Below are 24,964 nucleotides of genomic sequence, written 5' to 3'. Positions count from 1 at the left end.
GTTGAACAAATTTTATATAATTTTTTATAAGAGTTCAAGTTTGGTTGGTAAAGGTAATAGTGTTGTAATATACTTAGATTTTTGTAAGGAATTTGACGGGGTAGCTCATGATACTTTGATTAAAAAACTAGAATATAAAATTAACATGGCACACATTAAATGGATTGAAAACTCGTTAACTGATAGAGCTCAAAATGTACTTGAAAACAGGAACTCGCCATTGAACAGGTGTGTTTCTAGTGGGGTCCCACAGGGATCAGTTTTTGGTCCTACACTGTTAAACATTTTTTAATGATCTGGAAGAACACATAAAATGATCACTAATAAAGTTTGCAGATGACACAAAAATTGTGGAAGTGGTAAATAAGTAAGAGGACAGGTCACTGGTACAGAGGGACCTGGATTGCTTGGTAAGCTGGGAACAAGCAAACAATATGTGTTTTAATACTACTAAATGTAAATGTACACATCTAGAAACAAAGAATGCTGGCCATACTTACAGGATGGGGAACTCTATCCTGGGAAGCAGTGACTCTGAAAAGGTTTGGGGGTCATGCTGGATAATCACTGTGAACATGAGCTCCCAGTGCAACAGTATGGCCAAAAGGGCCATAAGGGCTAATGTGGGTAGAAAGTTGGCTAGATTGTCGGGCTCAACGGGTAGTGATCAATGGCTCCATGTCTAGTTGGCAGCCGGTGTCAAGTGGAGTGCCCCAGGGGTCGGTCCTGGGGCCGGTTTTGTTCAATATCTTCATAAATGATCTGGAGGATGGTGTAGATTGCACTCTCAGCAAATTTGCGGATGATACTAAACTGGGAGGAGTGGTAGATACGCTGGAGGGGAGGGATAGGATACAGAAGGACCTAGACAAATTGGAGGATTGGGCCAAAAGAAATCTGATGAGGTTCAATAAGGATAAGTGCAGGGTCCTGCACTTAGGACGGAAGAACCCAATGCACAGCTACAGACTAGGGACCGAATGGCTAGGCAGCAATTCTGCGGAAAAGGACCTAGGGGTGACAGTGGACGAGAAGCTGGATATGAGTCAGCAGTGTGCCCTTGTTGCCAAGAAGGCCAATGGCATTTTGGGATGTATAAGTAGGGGCATAGTGAGCAGATCGAGGGACGTGATCGTCCCCCTCTATTCGACATTGGTGAGGCCTCATCTGGAGTACTGTGTCCAGTTTTGGGCCCCACACTACAAGAAGGATGTGGATAAATTGGAAAGAGTCCAGCGAAGGGCAAGAAAAATGATTAGGGGTCTGGAACACATGACTTATGAGGAGAGGCTGAGGGAACTGGGATTGGTTAGTCTGCAGAAGAGAAGAATGAGGGGGGATTTGATAGCTGCTTTCAACTACCTGAGAGGTGGTTCCAGAGAGGATGGTTCTAGACTATTCTCAGTGGTAGAAGAGGACAGGACAAGGAGTAATGGTCTCAAGTTGCAGTGGGAGAGGTTTAGGTTGGATATTAGGAAAAACTTTTTCACTAGGAGGGTGGTGAAACACTGGAATGTGTTACCTAGGGAGGTGGTAGAATCTCCTTCCTTAGAAGTTTTTAAGGTCAGGCTTGACAAAGCCCTGGCTGGGATGATTTAATTGGGGATTGGTCCTGCTTTGAGCAGGGGGTTGGACTAGATGACCTCCTGAGGTCCCTTCCAACCCTGATATTCTATGATTCTATGATCCTTAAATGCGTAGGGCACACAGTCACTGACTGCAAATGGAATGCATTTAACCCTTCTGTTGCAGACATATATGTTCCTGGAAGTTTAAGATATCACAGGGAAACAGGCATAAGGACGTATGGAAACACCATTATATTTTTATACATCTCACCTCATATGGCATGGAAAAAAGGTTCTGACACCAGCTGAAACTCCTCACCCCACTGATAGAAATTTATCATTCTTCAGGGATCGGAGGTTGAAGCAGACCATTCTTAGTGCACTGGAGAGATGGAATTTCGTGCCACTTTTCTGAACATTCCTGCCCTAGAGGTCAGTTTGGAACCCTAAGACTATAAATACAGATATGGGTGTATAGCCTCAGCTGGTGTAAATTGTCAGAGTCTTGGAAATTATCCCATGTGCCGCTGCTGACTCGTGAGACTGCCCTAGCATGGGCTCTGATCTCATTAGTTAAGAGAGTTGAGTCAGCAGATTGTGCTTCTGCCTCTGACTCAGGAGTGAACCAATGACTCTGTATAGTGTTTAGTTCTGTATAGTTCTGTATAGTGCAGCGATATCAAAGATGCCATCTTTCATCAATTTCTGACATCAAACTGACATAATTAAGGCCCAATCAAATTCATGGTCCATTTTGGTCAATTTCACTGTCATAGGATTTTAAAAATCATAAATTTCAGCTTTTTAAATATGAAATTTCACGATGTTGTAATTGACCCAAAAAGAGTATTGTAGGGGTTGTGATACTGCTTCCCTTACTTCTGTTCTGCTGCTTGCGGTGGCGCCGCCTTCAGAGTTGAGCAGCTGGAGAGCAGCAGCTTCTGGCCAGGAGCCCAGCTCTGAAGGCAGGACTGCAGCAGCGCAGAATGAAGGATGTCATGGTATGGTATTACCACCCTCACTTCTGTACTGCTGGCTGAGAGATGGGCCCTCAGTCAGCAGCCACCACTATCCAGCCGCCCAGCTCTGAGGGCAGCAGCACAGAAGTAAGAGTGGCATGGCATGGTAGGGTATTGCCACCTTTACTTCTGCGCTGCTGCTGGCGGGGCGCTGCCTTCAGAGCTGGGGGTGCCCAGCCAACAGCCGCCACTCTCCAGCCGCCCAGCTCTGAAGTCTGCGCAGAAGTAAGGGTGGCAATACCATGACCCCCCCTAAAATAACCTTGTGAACCCCCTGCAATTCCCTTTTGGGTCAGGACCCTCAATTTGAGAAACGCTGGTCTCCCCCGTAAAATCTGTATAGTATAGGGTAAAAGTCCACAAAAGATGAGATATCACAGTGGGAGCCAGATTTCACGGTCTGTGCCGTGTTTTTCATGGTCATGAATTTGGTAGGGACCGAGACATAACCCATTATAGTCATTAAAGACCTTGTGTCTTTTTTTCTATTTATTACATGGGAGTGTGAATGCAGGGAATTATGGTGAAATTTCAGGTCAGGTGGTGTCATTCTGTTTCCCTTAATTTCCATTGAATTCCATTCTTTGGATACAAGCTTGTTCCATATCCTAAAGTATTGTGTAGCATTGTTGTGTGTAGTTTAACAGTTGCCCCACTTCATCCTAAATGCGGCTGAATGTCAGTAGTAGAGAAGCAATCCATTTATCTCTAGTCTGTAAAGCGCTTCGGGTTTCTTTGGGATGATGGGTATTATAGAGGCTAAAAGCGCTATATAAGAGCTAAATTTTGTTGCTGTTGCTGTCACATGGAGAGTGTACAGCAGTCTCTCTTCATAAATGTGATTATAGACCAAGAAGGATGGATTTCATGAAGTTAGATATTTAAGAGCTACTGTAATTAGATACAGGTTAACTAGGTGACAGCGGAAGGGGTGGGAGGAGATGAAGGGATCAGAACCATCTACAATAGTGTAACCACCAGGAAGGGAGAATTATTAATGAGATTACTGGGGTGAAAATGATAAAGGAAAATGGAGGCTGAATGTCAGAAAAAATTTCCTTAGTTAGGTTTGTGAGGATGTGGAATATTCTCCCAAAGCAAGTAGTGCAAACCCTGTTGTTTGTGAAATTTAAAACAAAACTGGGCAAAACACTGGAGAATATATGTTCTCAGCAAATCCATGGTGAGCTGCAGTTTTGTTTGCAATATGCCTTTTGCAAATTTTAAAATGTAGTTAATCCCAAATGTTTTTTATTGAATAATGTAACTACTATATGTTCCTCTTTAGTGATTTTTATGTCTGTTATCCTGAACTAATTGGAACATAATGGATACTTAGACTAATGTGCTGGATCTCAGACGCCATGTATATCAGGGGATATGTATTTTTGAAAGTATAAATATATTTTAAAAGAAAATAATTCAGTTTTGTTCCTCACACTTATAATTTTCCTGAAATCACAACAATTTGTAGAGTAGGGTAGTAGAATGAAGTACTGCAAAAATGAAAATTAGAAAATTGATTTTTTTTAAACAAGCAAATGTGTTTTTAAATATAGTAATAGCACATTATTACATTCTTTCTGGAAAGAACTTTTCTGGAATTCTGTCCTTTTCAGATATACCTTTAAAATTATTTTAAATAGAATATTACAACTTTTCACTTTTCCCCATTTGACAATGTACTATAGAGACTTAGTTTGAATAAAATACATTTTCTTAACACTAAATTAGTATTTTAATTACATTATCAATTAAAATTTACACTTTTTTAAAATTTATTGTACTTCATTATGAGTATTATTATCATCATTATACTAGTTATTATTATTTTAAAACGTAAGTTATCTTTTCCCATTACTACCAGTGCTCCAGATATGTAACTAGCTCCTGATCAGCTAGGATAGTTAATTACTTCTTGGAGCAGCAAGTCCTGGAACCCACAAGAGGAGGGGCAATTCTTGAATTAGTCCTAAGTGGAGCACAGGATTTGGTCCAAGAGGTGTATATAGATGAACCATTCAGTAATAGTGATCATAATGTAATTTAATTTAACGTTCTTGTAGGCAGGAAAATACCAAAGAAACTCATCACAGTAGTCTTTAACTTCAAAAAGGGGAAGTACACAAAAATGAGTGAACTCGTTAAATGGAAATTAAAAGGAACAGTCACAAGGGTAAAATGCCTGGAAATTCATGGAAACTATTTTAAATGCCCATAACAGTGTTTCAAACTAAATGTATACCACAGATAATATTTTTTTAAAAAAAACAGCAGGAGGCCCAAAAACATTCCACCATGGCTAAAAAGCAGAGTAAAAGAGGTAATTGTAGTAGGAAGAGAGCCTGAAACATAAGCCCTTGTATCAGAGGCCTGGTATGAGGCAGGATCTGCTCACAGAATTTGGCAAGAACAGGGCGGATATTGCAGAAACATTCCTAAGAAGTGCTCTCACAGAGTGCTCATGCAAACACATCCCGTTATCTAGTGGTACCAGAACATCCCAATATCAAGGATGGTACAAAAACGTTCCCCAAGAATAACAGGAACACACTGACCCCTCCTAAAATATAAGGTCAGGATGACAGTATGGAATAGAGATGTTTTGATCGAACCAACATGTGCAAAATAATGGGTAATAACTAGTGACATCAGGGGGCGATAACTAACTATGTCTGAGGGGCAGTACTAACTTGTTTGTATCGGGGTGTAAAGACATCTCAGAGGGAGTATCTGTGTGTAGCGGAAAGTCCCGCAGTTCATTGAGCTGGTCCATTGTTACAGCCATACATGTATTACCGGTCTGGCAGAGTCTGCGGGATACTAGTACCATGCTTCGTTGACAATAAACCTGGCTGGGTACCTTCGTTCCTTAACGGATCTTGTGGTCATTGGGCAGTTTGCTCAAGGTCTGCCATGCCAGCTGTCTGCACAAGGCAGGGGCAGTACACAGAAGGCACACACACACGCAGCCAGACATCTATCAATATCTAACCACAGTAGCTAGAGGCAAAAAGGCATCCTTTAAGAATTGGAAGTAAAATCCTACTGAGGAAAATAGAAGGGAACATAAACTCTGGCAAGTCTAGTGTAAAAGTATAATTAGGCAGGCCAAAAAAGAATTTGAAGAGCAACTAGCAAAAGACACAAAAAATAACAGCAAAAGAATTTTTAAGTACATCAGAAGCAGGAAGCCTGCCAAACAGTCAGGGTGGCCACTGGATGATCTAGGTGCTAGCGAGGCGCTCAAGGAAAAGCCTGGCAAACAGTGAGGCGCTCCATTGCAGAGAAGCTAAATTAATTCTTTGCATCAGTCTTCACTGCTGAGGGTATGAGGGAGAGTCACACACCTGAACCTTTTTTTTTTTTAGGTGACAGCTCAGCTCCCAAACTGAGGTGACAATAGAGGACGTTTTGGAACAAACTGATAAATTAAACAATAATAAGTCACCAGGACCAGATGAGAGTCACCCAAAAGTTCTGAAGGAACTCAAATATGAAATTCCAGGACTACTAACTGTGGCATGTAACCAGTAGCTTAAATCAGTCTCTACACCGGATGACTGGAGGATAGCTAATGTAACACTGATTTTTATAAAAGGCTCAAGAGGTGATCCTGCCAATTACAGGCTAATAAACCTAACTTCAGTACCAGGCAAATGGATTGAAACTATAGTGAAGAACAGAATTATCAGACACAGAGAAAAGGAGTACTTGTGGCACCTTAGAGACTAACCAATTTATTTGAGCATGAGCTTTCGTGAGCTACAGCCCACTTCATCGGATGCATCCACGGTATGCATCCAATTAAGTGAGCTGTAGCTCACGAAAGCTCATGCTCAAATAAATTGGTTAGTCTCTAAGGTGCCACAAGTACTCCTTTTCTTTTTGCGAATACAGACTAACACGGCTGTTACTCTGAAACCAGACACATAGAGAAACATGAAATGATGGGGAAGTGTCAACACGGCTTTTGTAAAGGGAAATCATGTCTCACCAAACTATTAGAGTTCTTTGAGAGTGTCAACAAGCATGTGGACAAGATATAGTGTACTTGGACTTTCAGAAAGTCCTTAACAGAGTCCCACACCAAAGGCTTTTAAATAAAATAAGCAGTCATGGGAAAAGAGGGAAGGACTTCTATGGATCAATAACTGGATAAAATATAGGAAGCAAAGGGAAGGAATAAATAGCCAGTTTTCACGATGGGAAGAAGTAAATATTGGAGCCAGTGTTATTGAACGTATTCATAAATGATCTGGAAGAGGAGATAAATAGTGAGATAGCAAAGTTTTCAGACAATACAAAATTATGCAAGATATTTAAGTCCAAGGCTGACTGCAAGGAGATAAAAAGGGATCTCACTAAACTGGGTGACTGGGCAACAAAATGGCAGATGAAATTCAATGTTGATAAGTGCAAAGTAATGCACATTGGAAAACATAATCCCAACTATATATACCACATGATGGAGTCTAAATTAGCTGTTACACTCAAGAAAGAAATCTTAGAGTCATCATGGACAGTTCTCTGAAAACACCCACTCAATATGCAGCAGCAGTCAAAAAAGCTAACAGAATGTTAGGAACCATTAGGACAGAGAGAGGTAATAAGGCAGAAAATGTCATAATGCCACTGCATAATTCCATGGTACTCCCACACCTTGAATACTGCATGTAGTTCTGGAAAAGAGACCAGGAAGGGCAACAAAAATTATTAGGGGATGGAACAGCTTCCATATGAGGAGAAAAGGAGTACTTGTGGCACCTTAGAGACTAACCAATTTCCAGTCTCTAAGGTGCCACAAGTACTCCTTTTCTTTTTGCGAATACAGACTAACACGGCTGCTACTCTGAAACCTGTCATATGAGGAGAGATTTTCTTAGAAAAGAGATGACTAAGGGGGAATATGATAGAGGACTATAAAATCATGAATGGTGTAGAGAAAGTGAATAGGAAAGTGTTATTTACCCCTTCACATAGCACAAGAACGAGGGGTCACCTGTTGAAATTAATAAGCAAGCAGTTTTAAAACAAACATAAGGAAGTACTTCTTCACACAACACACAGTCAACCTGTGGAACTCATTGCCAGGGGATGTTGTGAAGGCCAAAAGTATAACTGGGTTAAAAAAAAAAATAGGTAAGATCATGGAGGATAGGTCCATCAATGGCTATTAGCCTAAATGGTTGTTTGGATGCTCCCTAAATGTCAAACTGGCAGAAGCTGGGACTGGACTACAGGGGATGGATCACTCAATAATTGCCTTATTCTTTTCGTTGCCTCTGAAGCACCTGGCATTGGCAACTGTCAGAAGACACAATATTGGGTAGATGGACCATTGATCTGACCCAGTGTAGCCATTCTTATGTTCTTAATCTGCTGAACAAAGCCTGTCTTTTTCTCAGGCATTTAGGGAAGAAATGGAGAGGTGGTTTGAGGAGTATTATTTTTATTATGCCTGCCATGAGTGGTTACTGTTGGATTTTTATTTATGACAGTGGATGTGCAGCCCATTGTATGTAATTTGTACTTTTCTGTTACTGTACATTCTGGTATTGTTGGACATGCATAGGCTGCAGTCAGAATCAGGGCCTCATTGTGTTACGTGCTGTATCACTCAGACATGGGCAACAAAATGGAAGAACGTAAAATCAAATGTAATGTGAAAAAGAATGTTAATTTGGGCTGCTCATAAAATGTCTCCTAAACAAAGTGTGTGGAGAGAAAGATTACTTTTACCTCTGGATGCTTCAGGTTCCTGTAAATGAATAGATTCTATGTAATCCCTAGCATTCAATTCTTTTTTTCCCTAGTATTTACCTCACTTGGTACCACCATTGTCCAACATTTCCTTCTAACTTGTAAGGCAGGACAAGTCACCTCCAAAGCCATCATTAATGCTTGTCCGTGAAGAGCTAGTCCTGGAGGAGTGGTAATTGATTCTCAAGATCAGTCCCCACAAATAGCAGACCTCCCTACAGTCTTATCACACCTCTGTTAACCTCAGAGAGCAATGCACTTTTGCTTTACCATCAGGCCTATGAGTTCTTATGATAAGATAACCAGATCAAGTGAGCTAAGAATTTTAATGGCTTAGCTCAGCAGATTCCCAGACTTACATTATCAATTAAGTCATTTCAGTAATGCCTAGAATTGCATGTCTGATTTATTCAGGAGCCATAATTATAACAAATGTTTAGATATAAATGGTCTTTCAAAATTTTTGTTATTAAAATGGCTTTATCTGGATTTCTTGTTTTCTCCTTTAGGTTTGCTATCTTTCTTACAATGGAAAGGCTGGCTATCTATCTATTGGTTATTAGCACTGCTGTGAAGGCTATGATGTGTCCAAAACGGTGTATGTGTCAAAACCTGTCTCCATCCTTCACCATCCTCTGTACGAAGACTGGGCTTCTCTTTGTGCCCCCCAGCATTGACAGGAGAACAGCAGAACTAAGATTAATGGATAACTTCATCACCACACTTAGAAGAAAGGATTTTGCAAACATGACAAATCTTATTCACTTGACACTATCAAGAAATACAATAAGTCAAATCATGCCTTATGCGTTTTTTGATCTTAAAGGCCTTCATGCATTACATTTGGATAGTAACAGACTGACTTGTATCAATGAGGATCATTTCAAAGGTTTAATTAATCTTCGCCACTTAATACTCAGTAACAATCAATTGAACTATATTTCTCCTGGATCTTTAGATGACTTTATTGAAACACTTGAGGACCTGGATCTATCATATAATAATCTTGTTAATATTCCTTGGGATACAATTGGAAAGCTTTCTAATGTCAATACAATCAGTTTGGATCACAACCTCATTGAGTTTGTTCCAGAAGGAATCTTCTCAAACCTTCACAAACTTGCTCGATTAGACATGACATCCAACAAATTGAAAAAAATTCCCCCTGACCCCCTGTTCTCCAGAATCCCTGTGTATGCTAAATCTAAAGGGTCTCCATTGTCCTCTCTGGTGCTTAGCTTTGGAGGGAATCCTCTACACTGCAACTGTGAATTAGTGTGGTTGAGACGCCTTACCAGAGAAGATGATCTAGAAACATGTGCCTCACCACTGGAATTGATGGGCAAGTACTTTTGGTCCATTAAAGAGGGGGAGTTTGTCTGTGAACCTCCAATGATAACACATCGAACGCCAAAACTCGTGGTTATGGAGGGACAGAGTGTCTCTTTGAAGTGCAAAGCGGTCGGTGACCCGGATCCCTATGTTCGCTGGATCTCCCCTGAGGGGAAGTTGGTCTCCAATACATCTAGGACAATTTCCTATGAGAATGGAACTCTGGATATTTTAACTACTACTTTGACAGAAAAAGGTACATTTACTTGTATAGCATCAAATGCTGCAGGAGAATCTACGGCTCCTGTTGAACTTGTTGTTAATCCTTATCCTCATCTTGCTAACAGTACCAACTGTGAGAAAGATGCTGAGTCTGGGCCTTCAGACATTCTTATATCTGCTAAGTCAAGTTTCCCTAATGAAACTAAAGCTCAGCAGGAGAAGAAGGTTGTGGTTGCTGAGCTGACCTCATCCTCTGCTCTCATACAGTGGCCTTCCCAGCATCATATTCCTGGAATACGAATGTACCAGATTCAGTATAACAGCTCTTCTGATGATATACTAGTTTACAGGTAATCCTATTCACATAGCAGTTCAATTGTCATTGTGAACTAACAGATGGGAATAAGAGAAAATGATTGTATATTTAAAATTCTCTGATGTAATGCCAGGTATGTTGCAGGCATTAACTGTTTAATGAAGGGAGCTATGGGAAATGCCTTTCATAGCCTGTTTTTCATTTGGTGTCTCCTGTTACTGAGGAATTATAATAAATATTACTAATAATGCATTACCTTCTACGGTGCTACCTATCCAAGCATCTCCAAACACTTCATAGACAGGAATTAAGCTTTACAATCTAACAACCTGTGTGAGGTTGGTGAGTATTATCCCCTTTTTCTAAATGATATAGAGAGAGGTGAAGTGGCTTTCCCAAGTTCTCACAGGTCTGTGACAGAGTAAGGAATTACAACCCAGAGCTTCCAACTCCTGGGCATGGCCATGGACCAATTTCATGAGCTTTAGGAGAGTTACTTGCATCAAAATGAAAAGGAGTACTTGTGGCACCTTAGAGACTAACCAATCTCTAAGGTGCCACAAGTACTCCTTTTCTTTTTGCGAATACAGACTAACACGGCTGTTACTCTGAAACTTGCATCAAAATGGCTCCCGAGGTTTAGAAACACTTCAGTTAACTTGTTAATGCAGTGACTTTGAATCACAGGAATGGTGACTTTTTGCATATGGATAACATTGAATTCATCTGTATTTTTAAGCAAAAGATCAGTGAAAAATTATTTACATTTTATGCTAACTAAACATATTTGATTCATCTAAAAATATAGGGAAAGAGAAAATATTCAGAATACTAATTGTAGGAGCTTGCATTATGTATCTGTATTATATATACTATAAATGTACTCGTGAAGATATATATTTCTAATTTTTTGTATCATACACATTATGGCATATGCCCCTAATCAGTTTCCATCATTGCATATTTAATTTATACTACTATTTTGGGGATGCACTGGGCCAAATTCAACAGTGTAAACTGCACATGTAGTTGAAATGGTAATATAGTGTATTTTGCACCGATTTGGCATTTAGAGGCTCAGAAATAGAATCATAGAATATCAGGGTCAGAAGGGACCTCAGGAGGTCATCTAGTCCAACCCCCTGCTCAAAGCAGGACCAATCCCCAATTAAATCATCCCAGCCAGGGCTTTGTCAAGCCTGACCTTAAAAACTTCTAAGGAAGGAGATTCTACCACCTCCCTAGGTAACACATTCCAGTGTTTCACCACCCTCCTAGTGAAAAAGTTTTTCCTAATATCCAACCTAAACCTCTCCCACTGCAACTTGAGACCATTACTCCTTGTCCTGTCCTCTTCTACCACTGAGAATAGTCTAGAACCATCCTCTCTGGAACCACCTCTCATTGAAAGCAGCTATCAAATCCCCCCTCATTCTTCTCTTCTGCAGACTAAACAATCCCAGTTCCCTCAGCCTCTCCTCATAAGTCATGTGTTCCAGACCCCTAATCATTTTTCTTGCCCTTCGCTGGACTCTTTCCAATTTATCCACATCCTTCTTGTAGTGTGGGGCCCAAAACTGGACACAGTACTCCAGATGAGGCCTCACCAATGTCGAATAGAGGGGGACGATCACGTCCCTCGATCTGCTCACTATGCCCCTACTTATACATCCCAAAATGCCATTGGCCTTCTTGGCAACAAGGGCACACTGCTGACTCATATCCAGCTTCTCGTCCACTGTCACCCCTAGGTCCTTTTCCGCAGAATTGCTGCCTAGCCATTCGGTCCCTAGTCTGTAGCTGTGCATTGGGTTCTTCCGTCCTAAGTGCAGGACCCTGCACTTATCCTTATTGAACCTCATCAGATTTCTTTTGGCCCAATCCTGCAATTTGTCTAGGTCCCTCTGTATCCTATCCCTGCCCTCCAGCGTATCTACCACTCCTCCTAGTTTAGTATCATCCGCAAATTTGCTGAGAGTGCAATCCACACCATCCTCCAGATCATTTATGAAGATATTGAACAAAACCGGCCCCAGGACCGACCCCTGGGGCACTCCACTTGACACCGGCTGCCAACTAGACATGGAGCCATTGATCACTACCCGTTGAGCCCGACAATCTAGCCAACTTCCTACCCACCTTATAGTGCATTCACCCAGCCCATACCTCTTTAACTTGCTGACAAGAATACTGTGGGAGACCGTGTCAAAAGCTTTGCTAAAGTCAAGAAATAATACATCCACTGCTTTCCCTTCATCCACAGAACCAGTAATCTCATCATAGAAGGCGACTAGATTAGTCAGGCATGACCTTCCCTTGGTGAATCCATGCTGACTGTTCCTGATCACTTTCCTCTCATGTAAGTGCTTCAGAATTGATTCTTTGAGGACCTGCTCCATGATTTTTCCGGGGACTGAGGTGAGGCTGACTGGCCTGTAGTTCCCAGGATCCTCCTTCTTCCCTTTTTTAAAGATTGGCACTACATTAGCCTTTTTCCAGTCATCCGGGACTTCCCCCTTTCGCCATGAGTTTTCAAAGATAATGGCCAATCGCTCTGCAATCACAGCCGCCAATTCCTTTAGCACTCTCGGATGCAACTCGTCCGGCCCCATGGACTTGTGCGCGTCCAGCTTTTCTAAATAGTCCCTAACCACCTCTTTCTCCAGAGAGGGCTGGCCAACTATTCCCCATGTTGTGGTGCCCAGCGCAGCAGTCTGGGAGCTGACCTTGTTAGTGAAGACATTGTTGAGGCCTCATCTGGAGTACTGTGTCCAGTTTTGGGCCCCACACTACAAGAAGGATGTGGATAAATTGGAGAGAGTCCAGCGAAGGGCAACAAAAATGATTAGGGGTCTAGAACACATGACTTATGAGGAGAGGCTGAGGGAGCTGGGATTGTTTAGCCTGCAGAAGAGAAGAATGAGGGGGGATTTGATAGCTGCTTTCAACTACCTGAAAGGGGGTTCCAAAGAGGATGGCTCTAGACTGTTCTCAATGGTAGCAGATGACAGAACGAGGAGTAATGGTCTCAAGTTGCAGTGGGGGAGGTTTAGATTGGATATTAGGAAAAACTTTTTCACTAAGAGGGTGGTGAAACACTGGAATGCGTTACCTAGGGAGGTGGTAGAATCTCCTTCCTTAGAGGTTTTTAAGGTCAGGCTTGACAAAGCCCTGGCTGGGATGATTTAACTGGGAATTGGTCCTGCTTCGAGCAGGGGGTTGGACTAGATGAACTTCAGGGGTCCCTTCCAACCCTGATATTCTATGATTCTATGATTAAGACAGAGGCAAAAAAAGCATTGAGTACATTAGCTTTTTCCACATCCTCTGTCACTACGTTGCCTCCCTCATTCAGTAAGGGGCCCACACTTTCCTTGGCCTTCTTGTTGCCAACATACCTGAAGAAACCCTTCTTGTTACTCTTAACATCTCTCGCTAGCTGCAGCTCCAGGTGCGATTTGGCCCTCCTGATTTCATTCTTACATGGCCGAGCAATATTTTTATACTCTTCCCTGGTCATATGTCCAACCTTCCACTTCTTGTAAGCTTCTTTTTTATGTTTAAGATCCACTAGGATTTCACCGTTAAGCCAAGCTGGTCGCCTGCCATATTTACTATTCTTTCAACACATCGGGATGGTTTGTCCCTGTAACCTCAACAGGGATTCCTTGAAATACAGCCAGCTCTCCTGGACTCCTTTCCCCTTCATGTTAGTCCCCCAGGGGATCCTACCCATCCGTTCCCTGAGGGAGTCAAAGTCTGCTTTCCTGAGTCCAGGGTCCGTATCCTGCTGCTTACCTTTCTTCCCTGTGTCAGGATCCTGAACTCAACCAACTCATGGTCACTGCCTCCCAGATTCCCATCCACTTTTGCTTCCCCTACTAATTCTTCCCGGTTTGTGAGCAGCAGATTAAGAAAAGCTCCCCCCCTAGTTGGCTCCTCTAGCACTTGCACCAGGAAATTGTCCCCTACGCTTTCCAAAAACTTCCTGGATTTTCAATGCACCGCTGTATTGCTCTCCCAGCAGATATCAGGAAAATTAAAAAGAAAAGGAGTACTTGTGGCACCTTAGAGACTAACCAATTTATTTGAGCATGAGCTTTCACTTCACATCGGATGAAGTGAGCTGTAACTCACGAAAGCTCATGCTCAAATAAATGGTGCCACAAGTACTCCTTTTCTTTTTGCGAATACAGACTAACACGGCTGTTACTCTGAAACAGGAAAATTAAAGTCACCCATGAGAACCAGGGCGTGCGATCTAGTAGCTTCTGCGAGCTGCTGGAAGAAAGCCTCATCCACCTCATCCCCCTGGTCCGGTGGTCTATAGCAGACTCCCACCACTACATCACTCTTGTTGCTCACACTTCTAAACTTAATCCAGAGACACTCAGCTTTTTCTGCAGTTTCGTACCGGAGCTCTGAGCAGTCATACTGCTCCCTTACATACAGTGCTACTCCCCTACCTTTTCTGCCCTGCCTGTCCTTCCTGAACAGTTTATAACCATCCATGACAGTACTCCAGTCATGTGAGTTATCTCACCAAGTCTCTGTTATTCCAATCACGTCATAATTCCTTGACATCACCAGGACCTCCAGTTCTCCCTGCTTGTTTCCAAGGCTTTGTGCATTCGTATATAAGCACTTGAGATAACCCGGGGGGAGGTGGGGGGAGAGCATTTGTAAAACTTGCTTGGCTTAACTATTTGACCTCCATAGATTTTGATGGGCATCATGCAGATTGTGTGTGTTACTGCTCCCATTTCCAGTATGTGGTCTGTCATTCTGTTTATAGTCCTTGCAAATAAACTGGGAAGATTATAGTTGAATCAGGAACTAGCAATTGAGTATATCAATCAGTATTCCATACTGTAGGTTCCAGAAGGATGACAACATTTCTAAAAATAATGGTCCTGATTCTCCTCTCTCACCAGTTTTCCCATATTATAATGCCTTTGATTTCAATTGAGTTATTCCCAGTTTATAACAGTGTAAGTGAGAAGAAAATCAGGTCCAGTAGATTTAAAAATAGACTGGATAATGCTACAGAAAATATATTACAGGCAACAGAGCTACACTGAAAAGGGTATGGGATAGGTGCTGCAATGGGACTTTCTGTATCTCTAATTTCTGCTATTCTAACATAGGCCCATCAGAAACCTAATGTTTGTTTTTCTTTTAAATATAAATAACTATTTTTACAAGTCCTTGAGGTAAGGTTTACAGGTGGAATTTTAGGACTTGCACTCCTAAATCACCTAGATCTTTTAAAGATCTCAGTCTAAGACGCTTATCTTCATGAAACATTTTCTAGCCCTGTGAAGACAATGAACATTCTGTTGTTGTCATGTCCTGATGTACAATGCAAATGTTTTTCTGCATCATTTGTCATGGCTCATAGGTAGAAAGGTGTAAACTCAAGCTAAGGTTCAATATTATTAATGGCTTTACTCAGCTCTGAGTAGATCATCCAGAGAGGAATGTTGCTGAAAACATTTCCTCAAATGTCTAGTTCTTGCAGGGACCACAGCATGCGAATATCTGTCAGCTTGTATTGCTTATTTATTCTCTTTGTGCCTCGATGAAAACCTACCGCTGAGTTCTAGGAAAATGCAGTTTTTGAAAAATGGAGAGCAGTGTACTCCATGCCGAGAAGTTTTAGTGCTTCGTTTCATGAGAAAAATAGTGGCATGAAATATGAACCCCAAACCATGAAGTAAATTACAGATAATCAGAGTAAAAACTATAAGAAGTTGGTTAGCTTCAGTGGGGCACAGGGCAAATTTTGGCCTAAAGTTCATTAAAAAAGTGTGTTACTCTTAGACAAGGGCTGCAGTTAGGAGTTGTTTGGGCGATTATTTGTATCATACATTATAATGATTAGGGAAAGACCTGTAAGAACTGACAGAGTGCAGATTAGCACTGCCACTGGATAGGCCTAAATCCCCGGTAAATAAGTATCTTTCCTTCACACTTCTACTTTATGGTTAGTACTTAGTAAGGGGTAAAAGTATATCTGCTGCTGACTAGCTAACATCAGCTCTTGAATCTGTGAAACACTGAACACTGTGAGCTGAATTCTTTGCAAAAAGTTCCCTTTGGGATACAAAAGCCATTTTACACCCTTCTTCATCTCCTGGAATAATGGCAAGTTAGATATTATAACATATTCCAAAACAATGGGGACAATTTTAAATTATGCCTATTGAACTTTCTAAATCTTTATAAATTTACAAATGACTCATACAATCTCTTTAATAAGACAATCTGAAAACAGCTAAATCAATTGGTGCTACTAGATGGCCATGTTCCTAGACAACAATTCTTTGGAAGAAAGTTTTTAAAAACGTCTTCGCACATTCCTTTCACATTTCAGAACCCAGATCTCTGTAAATTGAGAGGCTCAGTTTGGCAACAAAGCTATAATAGAAATTATGTTTCAAATCACAGAGCAATACTAAAATATAATAATCTGTAGTATAATAGGCTTCTTAAAGATTGAAGTTCAGCTCCCACAGCGAGTAACCAGCAAATATAGATTCTTAACAGAAGCGTTCTACTGAATTGACAAGGACTAGTAATTGTGCTTTAATTTGGTATGTGTGGTTATCTGAGAAATTGTTACATTGTTTGTGCTATGTCATAAATGTTTAGTTGCATGGATTAGTGGGTAGTGCAGAATAACGAGAACTAGCAATCTGCAAATACCATGCTAATCCTGTGTGTTCGTCGGCCAGTCACTTAACCACGGGCATGATCCTAATCTGTGAAATAGAGATAATGCTACCGGTGTGTTTCACAGGAGGATGATGAGGATAAATTAGTGATTGTGTGAAGATTTAGAGACCTATATAGTTGTATATTCAGAGAGTGACAGTGGTTGGACCTTGTTGTAGAAATCTTACAAAAGCAAAAGGCTTCCTTCAGCCTAGGGGAAGTTATGGAAACCAGGCCCATTGTTGAGAACTCTGTATAATCAGCTTCTGCCAGACAGTTCTTGAACCACCATAAGCAACTACATAATGTATCAAACGTGTTTCTACTTTGTGAAGGTGAGCAAGGTCTAATAGCCAGCATATGCCTAGACCATGTGAATGGCAGTTACTATGGTAATTTCATTTTATACTGAATCATTTAAATAAGTCTTTCCCCTTCTCAGTCTGTTTCCTCCAACCTACTCTTTCACCTCCTTTATGTACCTCTCACTCTTCCTTCTTCTTCTTCCTTTTGGTCTTTGTAGATACGTGTTGACAGTTGTAAATACATTAATTCGCATCCACAATATGAATGCAAGAAAGAGAGAAGAATGATGAATTTTTGTGAGCATATAATCATGGAAAACTAGGGGGCCTTGCAGATAGTTACAGCACTCACTCCCTTCTGCTTCTCCCCACATCCTGTTTTTCATGCAAGAGTTTATTATAACTCACCCATAAAAATGTACCGGACATTGGAATGTAGCACAGTCTCAATTGAGGAACACTACACTGTTATACACATTTTAAAAAAATGTTTGGTCTTGTGTACATTACTGAAGTGGAGACTTTTTGGTGGCTTGTCATTTATTTTGCATATCTCTCTGTGTATTGTATAGTAACACCTACTGCTGCAGAATCATAACCCCTTCCATGTGAACTTAATAGCAACAGTGAAGTCCCTTCTTAGCTTCATGGGGGCTTTAGGTCCTCTTTCTTTTCAGGGTTTAAAAAGTCTGATTGGGTTTCATTTTATTTTACCACTGGTTGGTTAATTTTTTTGTTCCGGGATTTTATTTTGTATTTATTCCCCCTCCCCAGAAACACAGGGCAGTAAATGGCTGGTGAGGAAATGTAACAGAAGCCATTGCTTCTGATTTTGTTCTGAAAACAATGTCTGAATATGTGACAGCACTGGGTCCAGAATCCCTATGTGGGAGAGGAGTACCTTGTCTCAATATTAAGCCACAGGAAGGAAAGCCTCCTGAGGCTTTTAGTTTGTGGGAGAGTTCTGTGCTCTTTCCTGATGTTCAGGATCCCTAAGAAATTAATGTTTATGACTGCATAGGACAGGAGAGCCCTCCCCCCCTTCTCTCAAGAGATTCTGTTGTATGCAGCATTGTTGTAGTCGTGCTGGTTCCAGGATAATACAGAAACAAGGTGGGTGAGGTAATATCTTGTATTGGACCAACTTCTGTTGGTGAGAGGCAAGTTTTCGAGCTTACACAAAGCTCATCTTCAGGTCTGGGAAATGTATTCAGAGTGTCACAGCTGAATACAAGGTGGAACAGATTGTTTAGCACAGGGTTAGGCAATCTATGGCACGCATGCCAAAGGCAGCACGCAAGCTTATTTTCAGTGGCACTCACACTGCCCGGGTCCTGGCCACCGATCTGGGGGCTCTGCATTTTAATTTAATTTTAACTGAAGCTTCTTAAATGTTTTAAAAAATGTATTTACTTTATACACAACAATAGTTTAGTTATATAGTATAGACTTATAGAAAGAGACCTTCTAAAAACGTTAAAATGTATTACTGGCACAGGAAACCTTAAATTAGACTGAATAAATAAAGACTCCACCACTTCTGAAAAGGTTGCTGACCCCTGGTATAACACATAGTTAACACACAGTTGAAGGGTGCATTCAAAGTGCTACTGTGATATCTGGGATTCCATGCTGAAGTTCCCAATGCTCCAACTCCCACTACTGTTCCTATATCTCTTTTTTTCTCTCTTCTCCTGACTCTCACTTCTCAGGCTACAAAATTTTCCCCAATTCTACCCCATCCATTGACTATCTGAAATATTGTACCATGTTTGGTATAATTTGCATATAGAATCACAAATATATTTTGCATGACATAGTTGCTGTGGTAATATAAAATTGTTAAATTCAATACTATTGGTATCATTCGGTACTGTACATTAATAGACATAATCCGATGTTTTCAATTTATCAATAGTCCATTATCAAGTCCTGCTTCTGTTTCTGGCCATGGTTCATATCTTGCTTTAATTCTGGAGTAGGAGGCATTGTTACTCCAGTGTGTTTAGGATTGGTAATGGTACTCTGCTAGTCCTTAATCACATTCAGAGGGAAGTCAGTCACTTTCCTGGCATGGTAGGTGGACTCATGGACGGTACCTCAATGATCTGCTGAAGTAAGTAACTGTAATATTTCCTGCATGTGTTAGCTGCCACCTTATCACAAATTCCATGGATCCTGATCTAATTCATGCTATGCCTCCTGCAGTGATCAACAACTGAAACAGAAAACAAATATTGTTGCTTCTCTCCTTTTACATCAGTTAGGGCTTGTCTACATTACCCGCTGGATCAGTGGGCAGCGATCGATCCAGCGGGGGTCGATTTATCATGTCTAGTCTAGTCTAGCCGAGCGCTCTCTCGTTGACTCAGGTACTCCACCAGAGTGAGAGGCGGAGCTGATGGGGGAGCATCAGCAGTCAACTCACTGTAGCTGAAGTTGCGTAACTTAGATCAATCCCACCACCACCACCACGCCCCATGTAGACCAGACCCTAGATTCACTTCTGTCCTTCCCTCTGTCAGTTTCAGCTGCATAGCATGCAACCATTGATTCAACACCCGTTTTCCATCCTTTAACAGAACCAGGTATACTACTGATACTACTAGCCTTGTCCATGATACAGCAAAGATCCTCCCAACTGGCTTTTGGAAAGGACTTTTTATCTGAGACATACTGCACAAGTACCTGAACAACTCCCGTTTCATACTCCTTGCCAGAAGTTTGGCCATCAAAATACCTTTTCATTTTTCTTTGGGCTTCCCCTAAAGTAAGTAGTTCTCATTTTATTTTTATATTTCAGGTTTCAATACATTTTTCACAGGTGAGACTTTTTATTTGTTTTGGCCTCGGCTCTATTAACAGCTGTATTTTAGCATCTTCTCTTTTTACTGCTGCTTGGATTCCTTTATTCTTTTCTGAGTCTCAGCCAACTTAGATATCTGTACCTCTGCTGCTACATTTAAACTTTTTCTTCTGAAAAGCAGTATTAGTTGCTGTTGTTCATTTTTTCTTCTTCAGTTTACTAAGTATCCCCCCTTTTTTTTAAATCATCAACATTCTCTTTAACACTTACACTTTTTAACACTTGCACCGCCCCCAATTGTCTAGTCCCTTCCAAGCTCCACAGTGATTTTAGAGTCTGTGCAAAACTCCTTTTAGCTTCACATTCCTTTTCCCTAAATCACTCAGCTTCAGTTTTGCATTGTGAAACAGGACATTTTGCTCATTGTAACAAGCCAGTGTATTCTGCAGCTTTAAGCTTATCACTATGTCTTTTGTACTCACTTCCCCCAACCCTGAACCAGCCAATTCCAGTTAAAGATGAGTGAGTAGCCACACCAAAGATGGACACTAAGCCATACGCAGGTGGCTGAAGCCAGCTATTGAGGAAACCATATTTTGCTATTGATGTTCAGTATTCAATCAGTTCTATGCTTAGTCGATTTTTTTTCTTCACTTATTTTTCTGAAATCGATTCTGAAAGTTCAGAATACACATCCCCATAACACTTTCCCCACTGGTGCATATTTCTGATAAATTAAAAAGAAAATGTGAGTTTCATTTCTGGCTCTACCACTAATTGTGTTGCCTCAGGCCAGTCACTTAACTTCTGGGTCTGTTTCCCCTTCTTTAAAATGGAGATTAGTAACCCTGACCTAGCTCCTGAGACAATGGGGAGTGTTATTTAGTTAGTCAGATTACTGGCAGTCCATCACAAGGAAGACAGCGTATCAAAATGAAATATTCGCTGTCACAATAGACAAGAGCAAACCCTTATTAAAAGAAATCAGTGAATAAGGTGCAGATAGTAATCTGTCAAGAACATCAATGCTTCACAGAAATGGATATCTTTAAGTGCAGCTAATACAAAGAGCCAATGTACTCATATGGCGGGCAGCTTCATACAGGTCCGCATACTGTAGTTTTTTTTCTGCAAAACTCCTTACAGTGCAGATGATATTGTGAGGATATTATCATAGCTGTGTCTGCTGAGTGCACCTTCTACGTGTTAATGGCATCCTTTCAATTTAACCTGCATTTTCTCAGCAGTTCTAGCCCTGGTTGTAGGGATTTTCTGGGGGCATATGAAAAACCATGAATAGACCTTGCCTTGCCATATTAAAATAGGAGTTGTAATATATAATTTCAAATTTTAGAGGATCGTGCTCATTGAAGGAGAGAGACCAGATTTAGAGACTGTTCAGGGGCCATATATTATATTTTATTTAAAATAAATTCCCTTGAGAATTTTAATGCAAATGTAACAAATTTTAATCTCCTTTGTTTATTGTGTCTTATGGTTACTTGTGTGTGTATACATATATCATGTGCTATACCTCCATATTAGGAGTTTCCAACCCTTGTGAAATTGTCATATTCCCTGTGTGTCAGCCCACCATCATCATGAGATTGCACCAGTTTTAGGAAATTAAAACTCTATTTCTATGTGGATAATTTTCCAATTAATCTTCCATAACAGAATTTATTTCCTGGGAGAAGGAATAAACTATTGTGTATTTAAATGTTCAGTGAGGGTGAAATTCATCTGTGTGCAAGGGGCCAGCTCATTTAAATCCCTCTTGTGTATAGTCTTTGTGCTGGCCCTCTGCAGAGGGCTAAATTTCATGCTGATTACATATTTGAATCTATCTGGACAAATGGATCATGTTTAATGGAATTGACTTCATTTAGGTTCTGTTTCAAAGACAACATATTTTATTCCAGCCTCCCCCCACCCCCAGCAAAAAAAGCTATAATACCAGCAAAAGTGCAGTATAATTGTGTCTACACCTGGGGCTTTTGCAGAACAGCTATGTCAGTCAGAGATCACACCTCTGACCAACATAGCTATGTTGGCCTAACTGATGCAGTGATCTCTGCTTGAGTCTGCAAACAGCCTAAAACAATACCTCTACGTGAACTGCCCTATTTATATTAATTGGTGATAACTGAGAAATTTAATAACGCCAGTTAATGGTGTTGCCATTTACTTTATTTCACTGCTGATCACAATACAGAGGAAAGAAAAGGTCCAATCAGATCATGAAGATCTGCATAGCGGGTGGTATCTCATTTTGGCAACACAGATCAGCAGAGTCCAGGAAGAATAACATCATTTGTATTTTTCCAGTCTGACCCCTGCTTTGTGTATACAGTATTATATGTACAGGCACAAGATGAGATGTGTTGTGTATTTCTTATACACCCAGAACTTCTACTTACATCGCTGGGTGCACTAGGAATCCAGGATAAAGTCCAAAATAAGAGAGAAAGGGAGAGCAATTACAACCTTGCAAAATTGTCGTGCATATCTACCAGCCCAGGCACACACAAGCTGTTCACCGCCCTCTACCATGATGACATAGAATAATGTGAAAACTAATTATATTTTACTTGCACATCAAAGTGATAATTGCTTATATTTACTGCATTATTATATGCAATTTCAGTGATGTTTTATTTTTCTTTTTTTTTCACTCTCATTTGTATTTAAAATATATACATGGTGAAAGCTAGCTTCCTATTGCCACATGCTTCTAAAGGGAGCAACATGGATTTACACTGAACATTGGTTAAAGGTGTTTGTTTTACTTGAGAGAGTTGCTTATAAATGTTTAACTGAATTTATTATTCATTTCCCAGGTATCATGTCTGCTTGATGCATTTTGTTGAGAATTTGCAACTCAGCTACTATGTTTAAAATGGCAGTTGCTAATGGTGCTCAGCAGGATAGGTGTAATTTGAGAGACAATTATAAACTAAAATTGTGAAACATAACAGTGGTGACATGAGTACTGTTTTCATTCATTAAGCAGAAGCAGGTCATAATTACTTCTCAGTTCATATATACCACCACTATGTATGCTATAATGGATACACACTGGTGTTTACCGATGCTGTATGTGTATAGGAGAAAAATTTTCAAATGTTTCTAAATCACTTAAGCACTTTTGACAGTTTTACCCTATATGCTATGTACATATTAAGCATTAAATGTTCTTCTATTGGACTTCAAATTATATTTGCATAACTGTGCATGCAATCAAGTTATAGCTGAAGTCTCCAGTGGTTTAACATTTGGAAATACTTATTATAGGAAATGCTCTAGTTCTCCAATTCTTTTACACTTAAAACGACTGTTTTAATGGCATGATAAATTTCTCCAATCTCCAGAATACAGTACTTAGTGCACATTACAGTTGGTTTTGTATGGTTTCATCGGGGGGGGGGGAATCAATCACACTTTTCACTCACTGGTTCATTTATTTTCTGAGTCTCAGTGGTGTGCCTTTATAAGCAGGAAGGTAGATATTTTTCCCTTGAAGATTTACTGTATATTATTTCAAGCTAACGTTGCTTTTGTCTGTGTAGTATACAGTATTTATATTTTTTTCTAGGCATTGATATTTTATGTAATGTCACTTCTCTGACAGTGAAACAAAGCATGTTACTATGTGGCTAAAAGTGAAACCATTTTCAGTGTAACATGTGGTTGTTTTTTAAGAATCAGCTTTCATTTTAATTAAAAATTCTTGCACACTTTGGACCTGATTCTCTGCTATCCTGCATCAGTTAGTTACACCAATGCATACCCTTTCTGCACTCTGCATTCCCTTCTGATTTGTCAGTGTTTCTCACCTACTTTCCATTGTTGTAAATGACTGAAGGAGTTGCAGTGTGACATAGAAGTGACAGGTTGTGTAGTGTGACAGGTTGTGTCTTTTTCATGAAAACTACTAAATGCATTTGTTTTTTTGTTAGAAACCAATTTATTTGGATTTAATCCATAGAGGAACAATTAAATAACATATTTTTTAAAAAGACTAGCACACGCATCTATTCACCTCCCTACTGTTATTTGTTAAATTGAAAATTGTGTGTTGTTTGCTATGTTTATGCTTTCTAACATATCATTTGGAGGCAAGCCAGTTGTTTGTTAGAGAACAAAGGTTTGTAAATCCTGTAGCCTGAAGCCTAGTAGAGAAGGGAGGTAACTGAGTGAGAGCTCTGCTGACATCTGCTGGAGACCAAGGGGCAATGACTGAGAAAGGCTGTACCTTATTTAAGTATCAACTGTGTTCTCCTCAATACCTCATTTCTCTATCATCTGTGTTCTCTGCTGTCACGTGCTGGGAAGCATGGAAGTCGCCTGAGGGAAGCAGTGCCCTGTTTACATATTTACAATTGTGGATAGTTTGGGGACATTGGGGTTCAGCTTGGCTAAATTTTGTACTTGGGGCTGATATTTTGGAGCTGATCCTGTTGGGAATCACCTGGGCAATGGCTGGATGATGACTGGGTTCAGGATCACCCTGACAAACACTGGTGGTTGCCAAGGTTGGGCGAGAGGCGCTGGACTCAAGATTCAAGTAAAAAGAATGTGTGTGTTTTTTGGTTTATTGCAAGTATTATTTCTCACGGGATAGGGAATCTGGTGGGTCTGTTAAATCACTGGACCCTTTTCACCTGGAAGTGGTGAGGTGGGAGGTGTAGTTATCTTGTTTGGCTAGAGCTCAGCTGCAATTCCAGTTATATGGACAGTAAAACCAGAGCCTGGCAGCAGTTCTGCTCACCTGGTAAGCAGTAAGTAGTGCAAAGCAGCAGCTGGGACCACCAATAACTTCCAGCAGGAAAACAGCAGGTGGAGTAAAGCAGCAGTGGGGCCCATCTCCAGTAGTGTACTGAGAGCAAATGTGTGCACTGTGGTGGGAGCAGAGG

General features: G+C 40.6%; 1 protein-coding gene across 12 annotated transcripts in view; it reads left to right on the top strand.

Moving 5' to 3' along the window:
* Positions 1-24,964, top strand: part of LOC140902052 (leucine-rich repeat and fibronectin type III domain-containing protein 1-like protein) — a 259,736-nt gene that overhangs the window by 223,158 nt on the left and 11,614 nt on the right. For 8 of the 12 annotated variants that reach the window (XM_073321684.2, XM_073321675.2, XM_073321673.2 and 5 more), the window contains one exon: positions 8,860-10,254. In XM_073321684.2, coding sequence (XP_073177785.1) covers positions 8,879-10,254 — 1,376 coding nt within the window. In that variant the 5' untranslated portion in view covers positions 8,860-8,878. Of the gene's footprint in view, positions 1-1,916; positions 2,001-8,859; positions 10,255-19,824; positions 20,013-24,964 lie in introns of all 12 variants that reach the window. The other 4 variants (XM_073321683.2, XM_073321677.2, XM_073321676.2 and 1 more) reach the window with 2 other exon arrangements.

This window comes from Lepidochelys kempii, chromosome 23 (assembly GCF_965140285.1).
Source record: "Lepidochelys kempii isolate rLepKem1 chromosome 23, rLepKem1.hap1, whole genome shotgun sequence".
NCBI classification, from domain to species: Eukaryota; Metazoa; Chordata; order Testudines; family Cheloniidae; genus Lepidochelys; species Lepidochelys kempii.
This window is presented reverse-complemented; position numbering and strand designations above follow the sequence as displayed.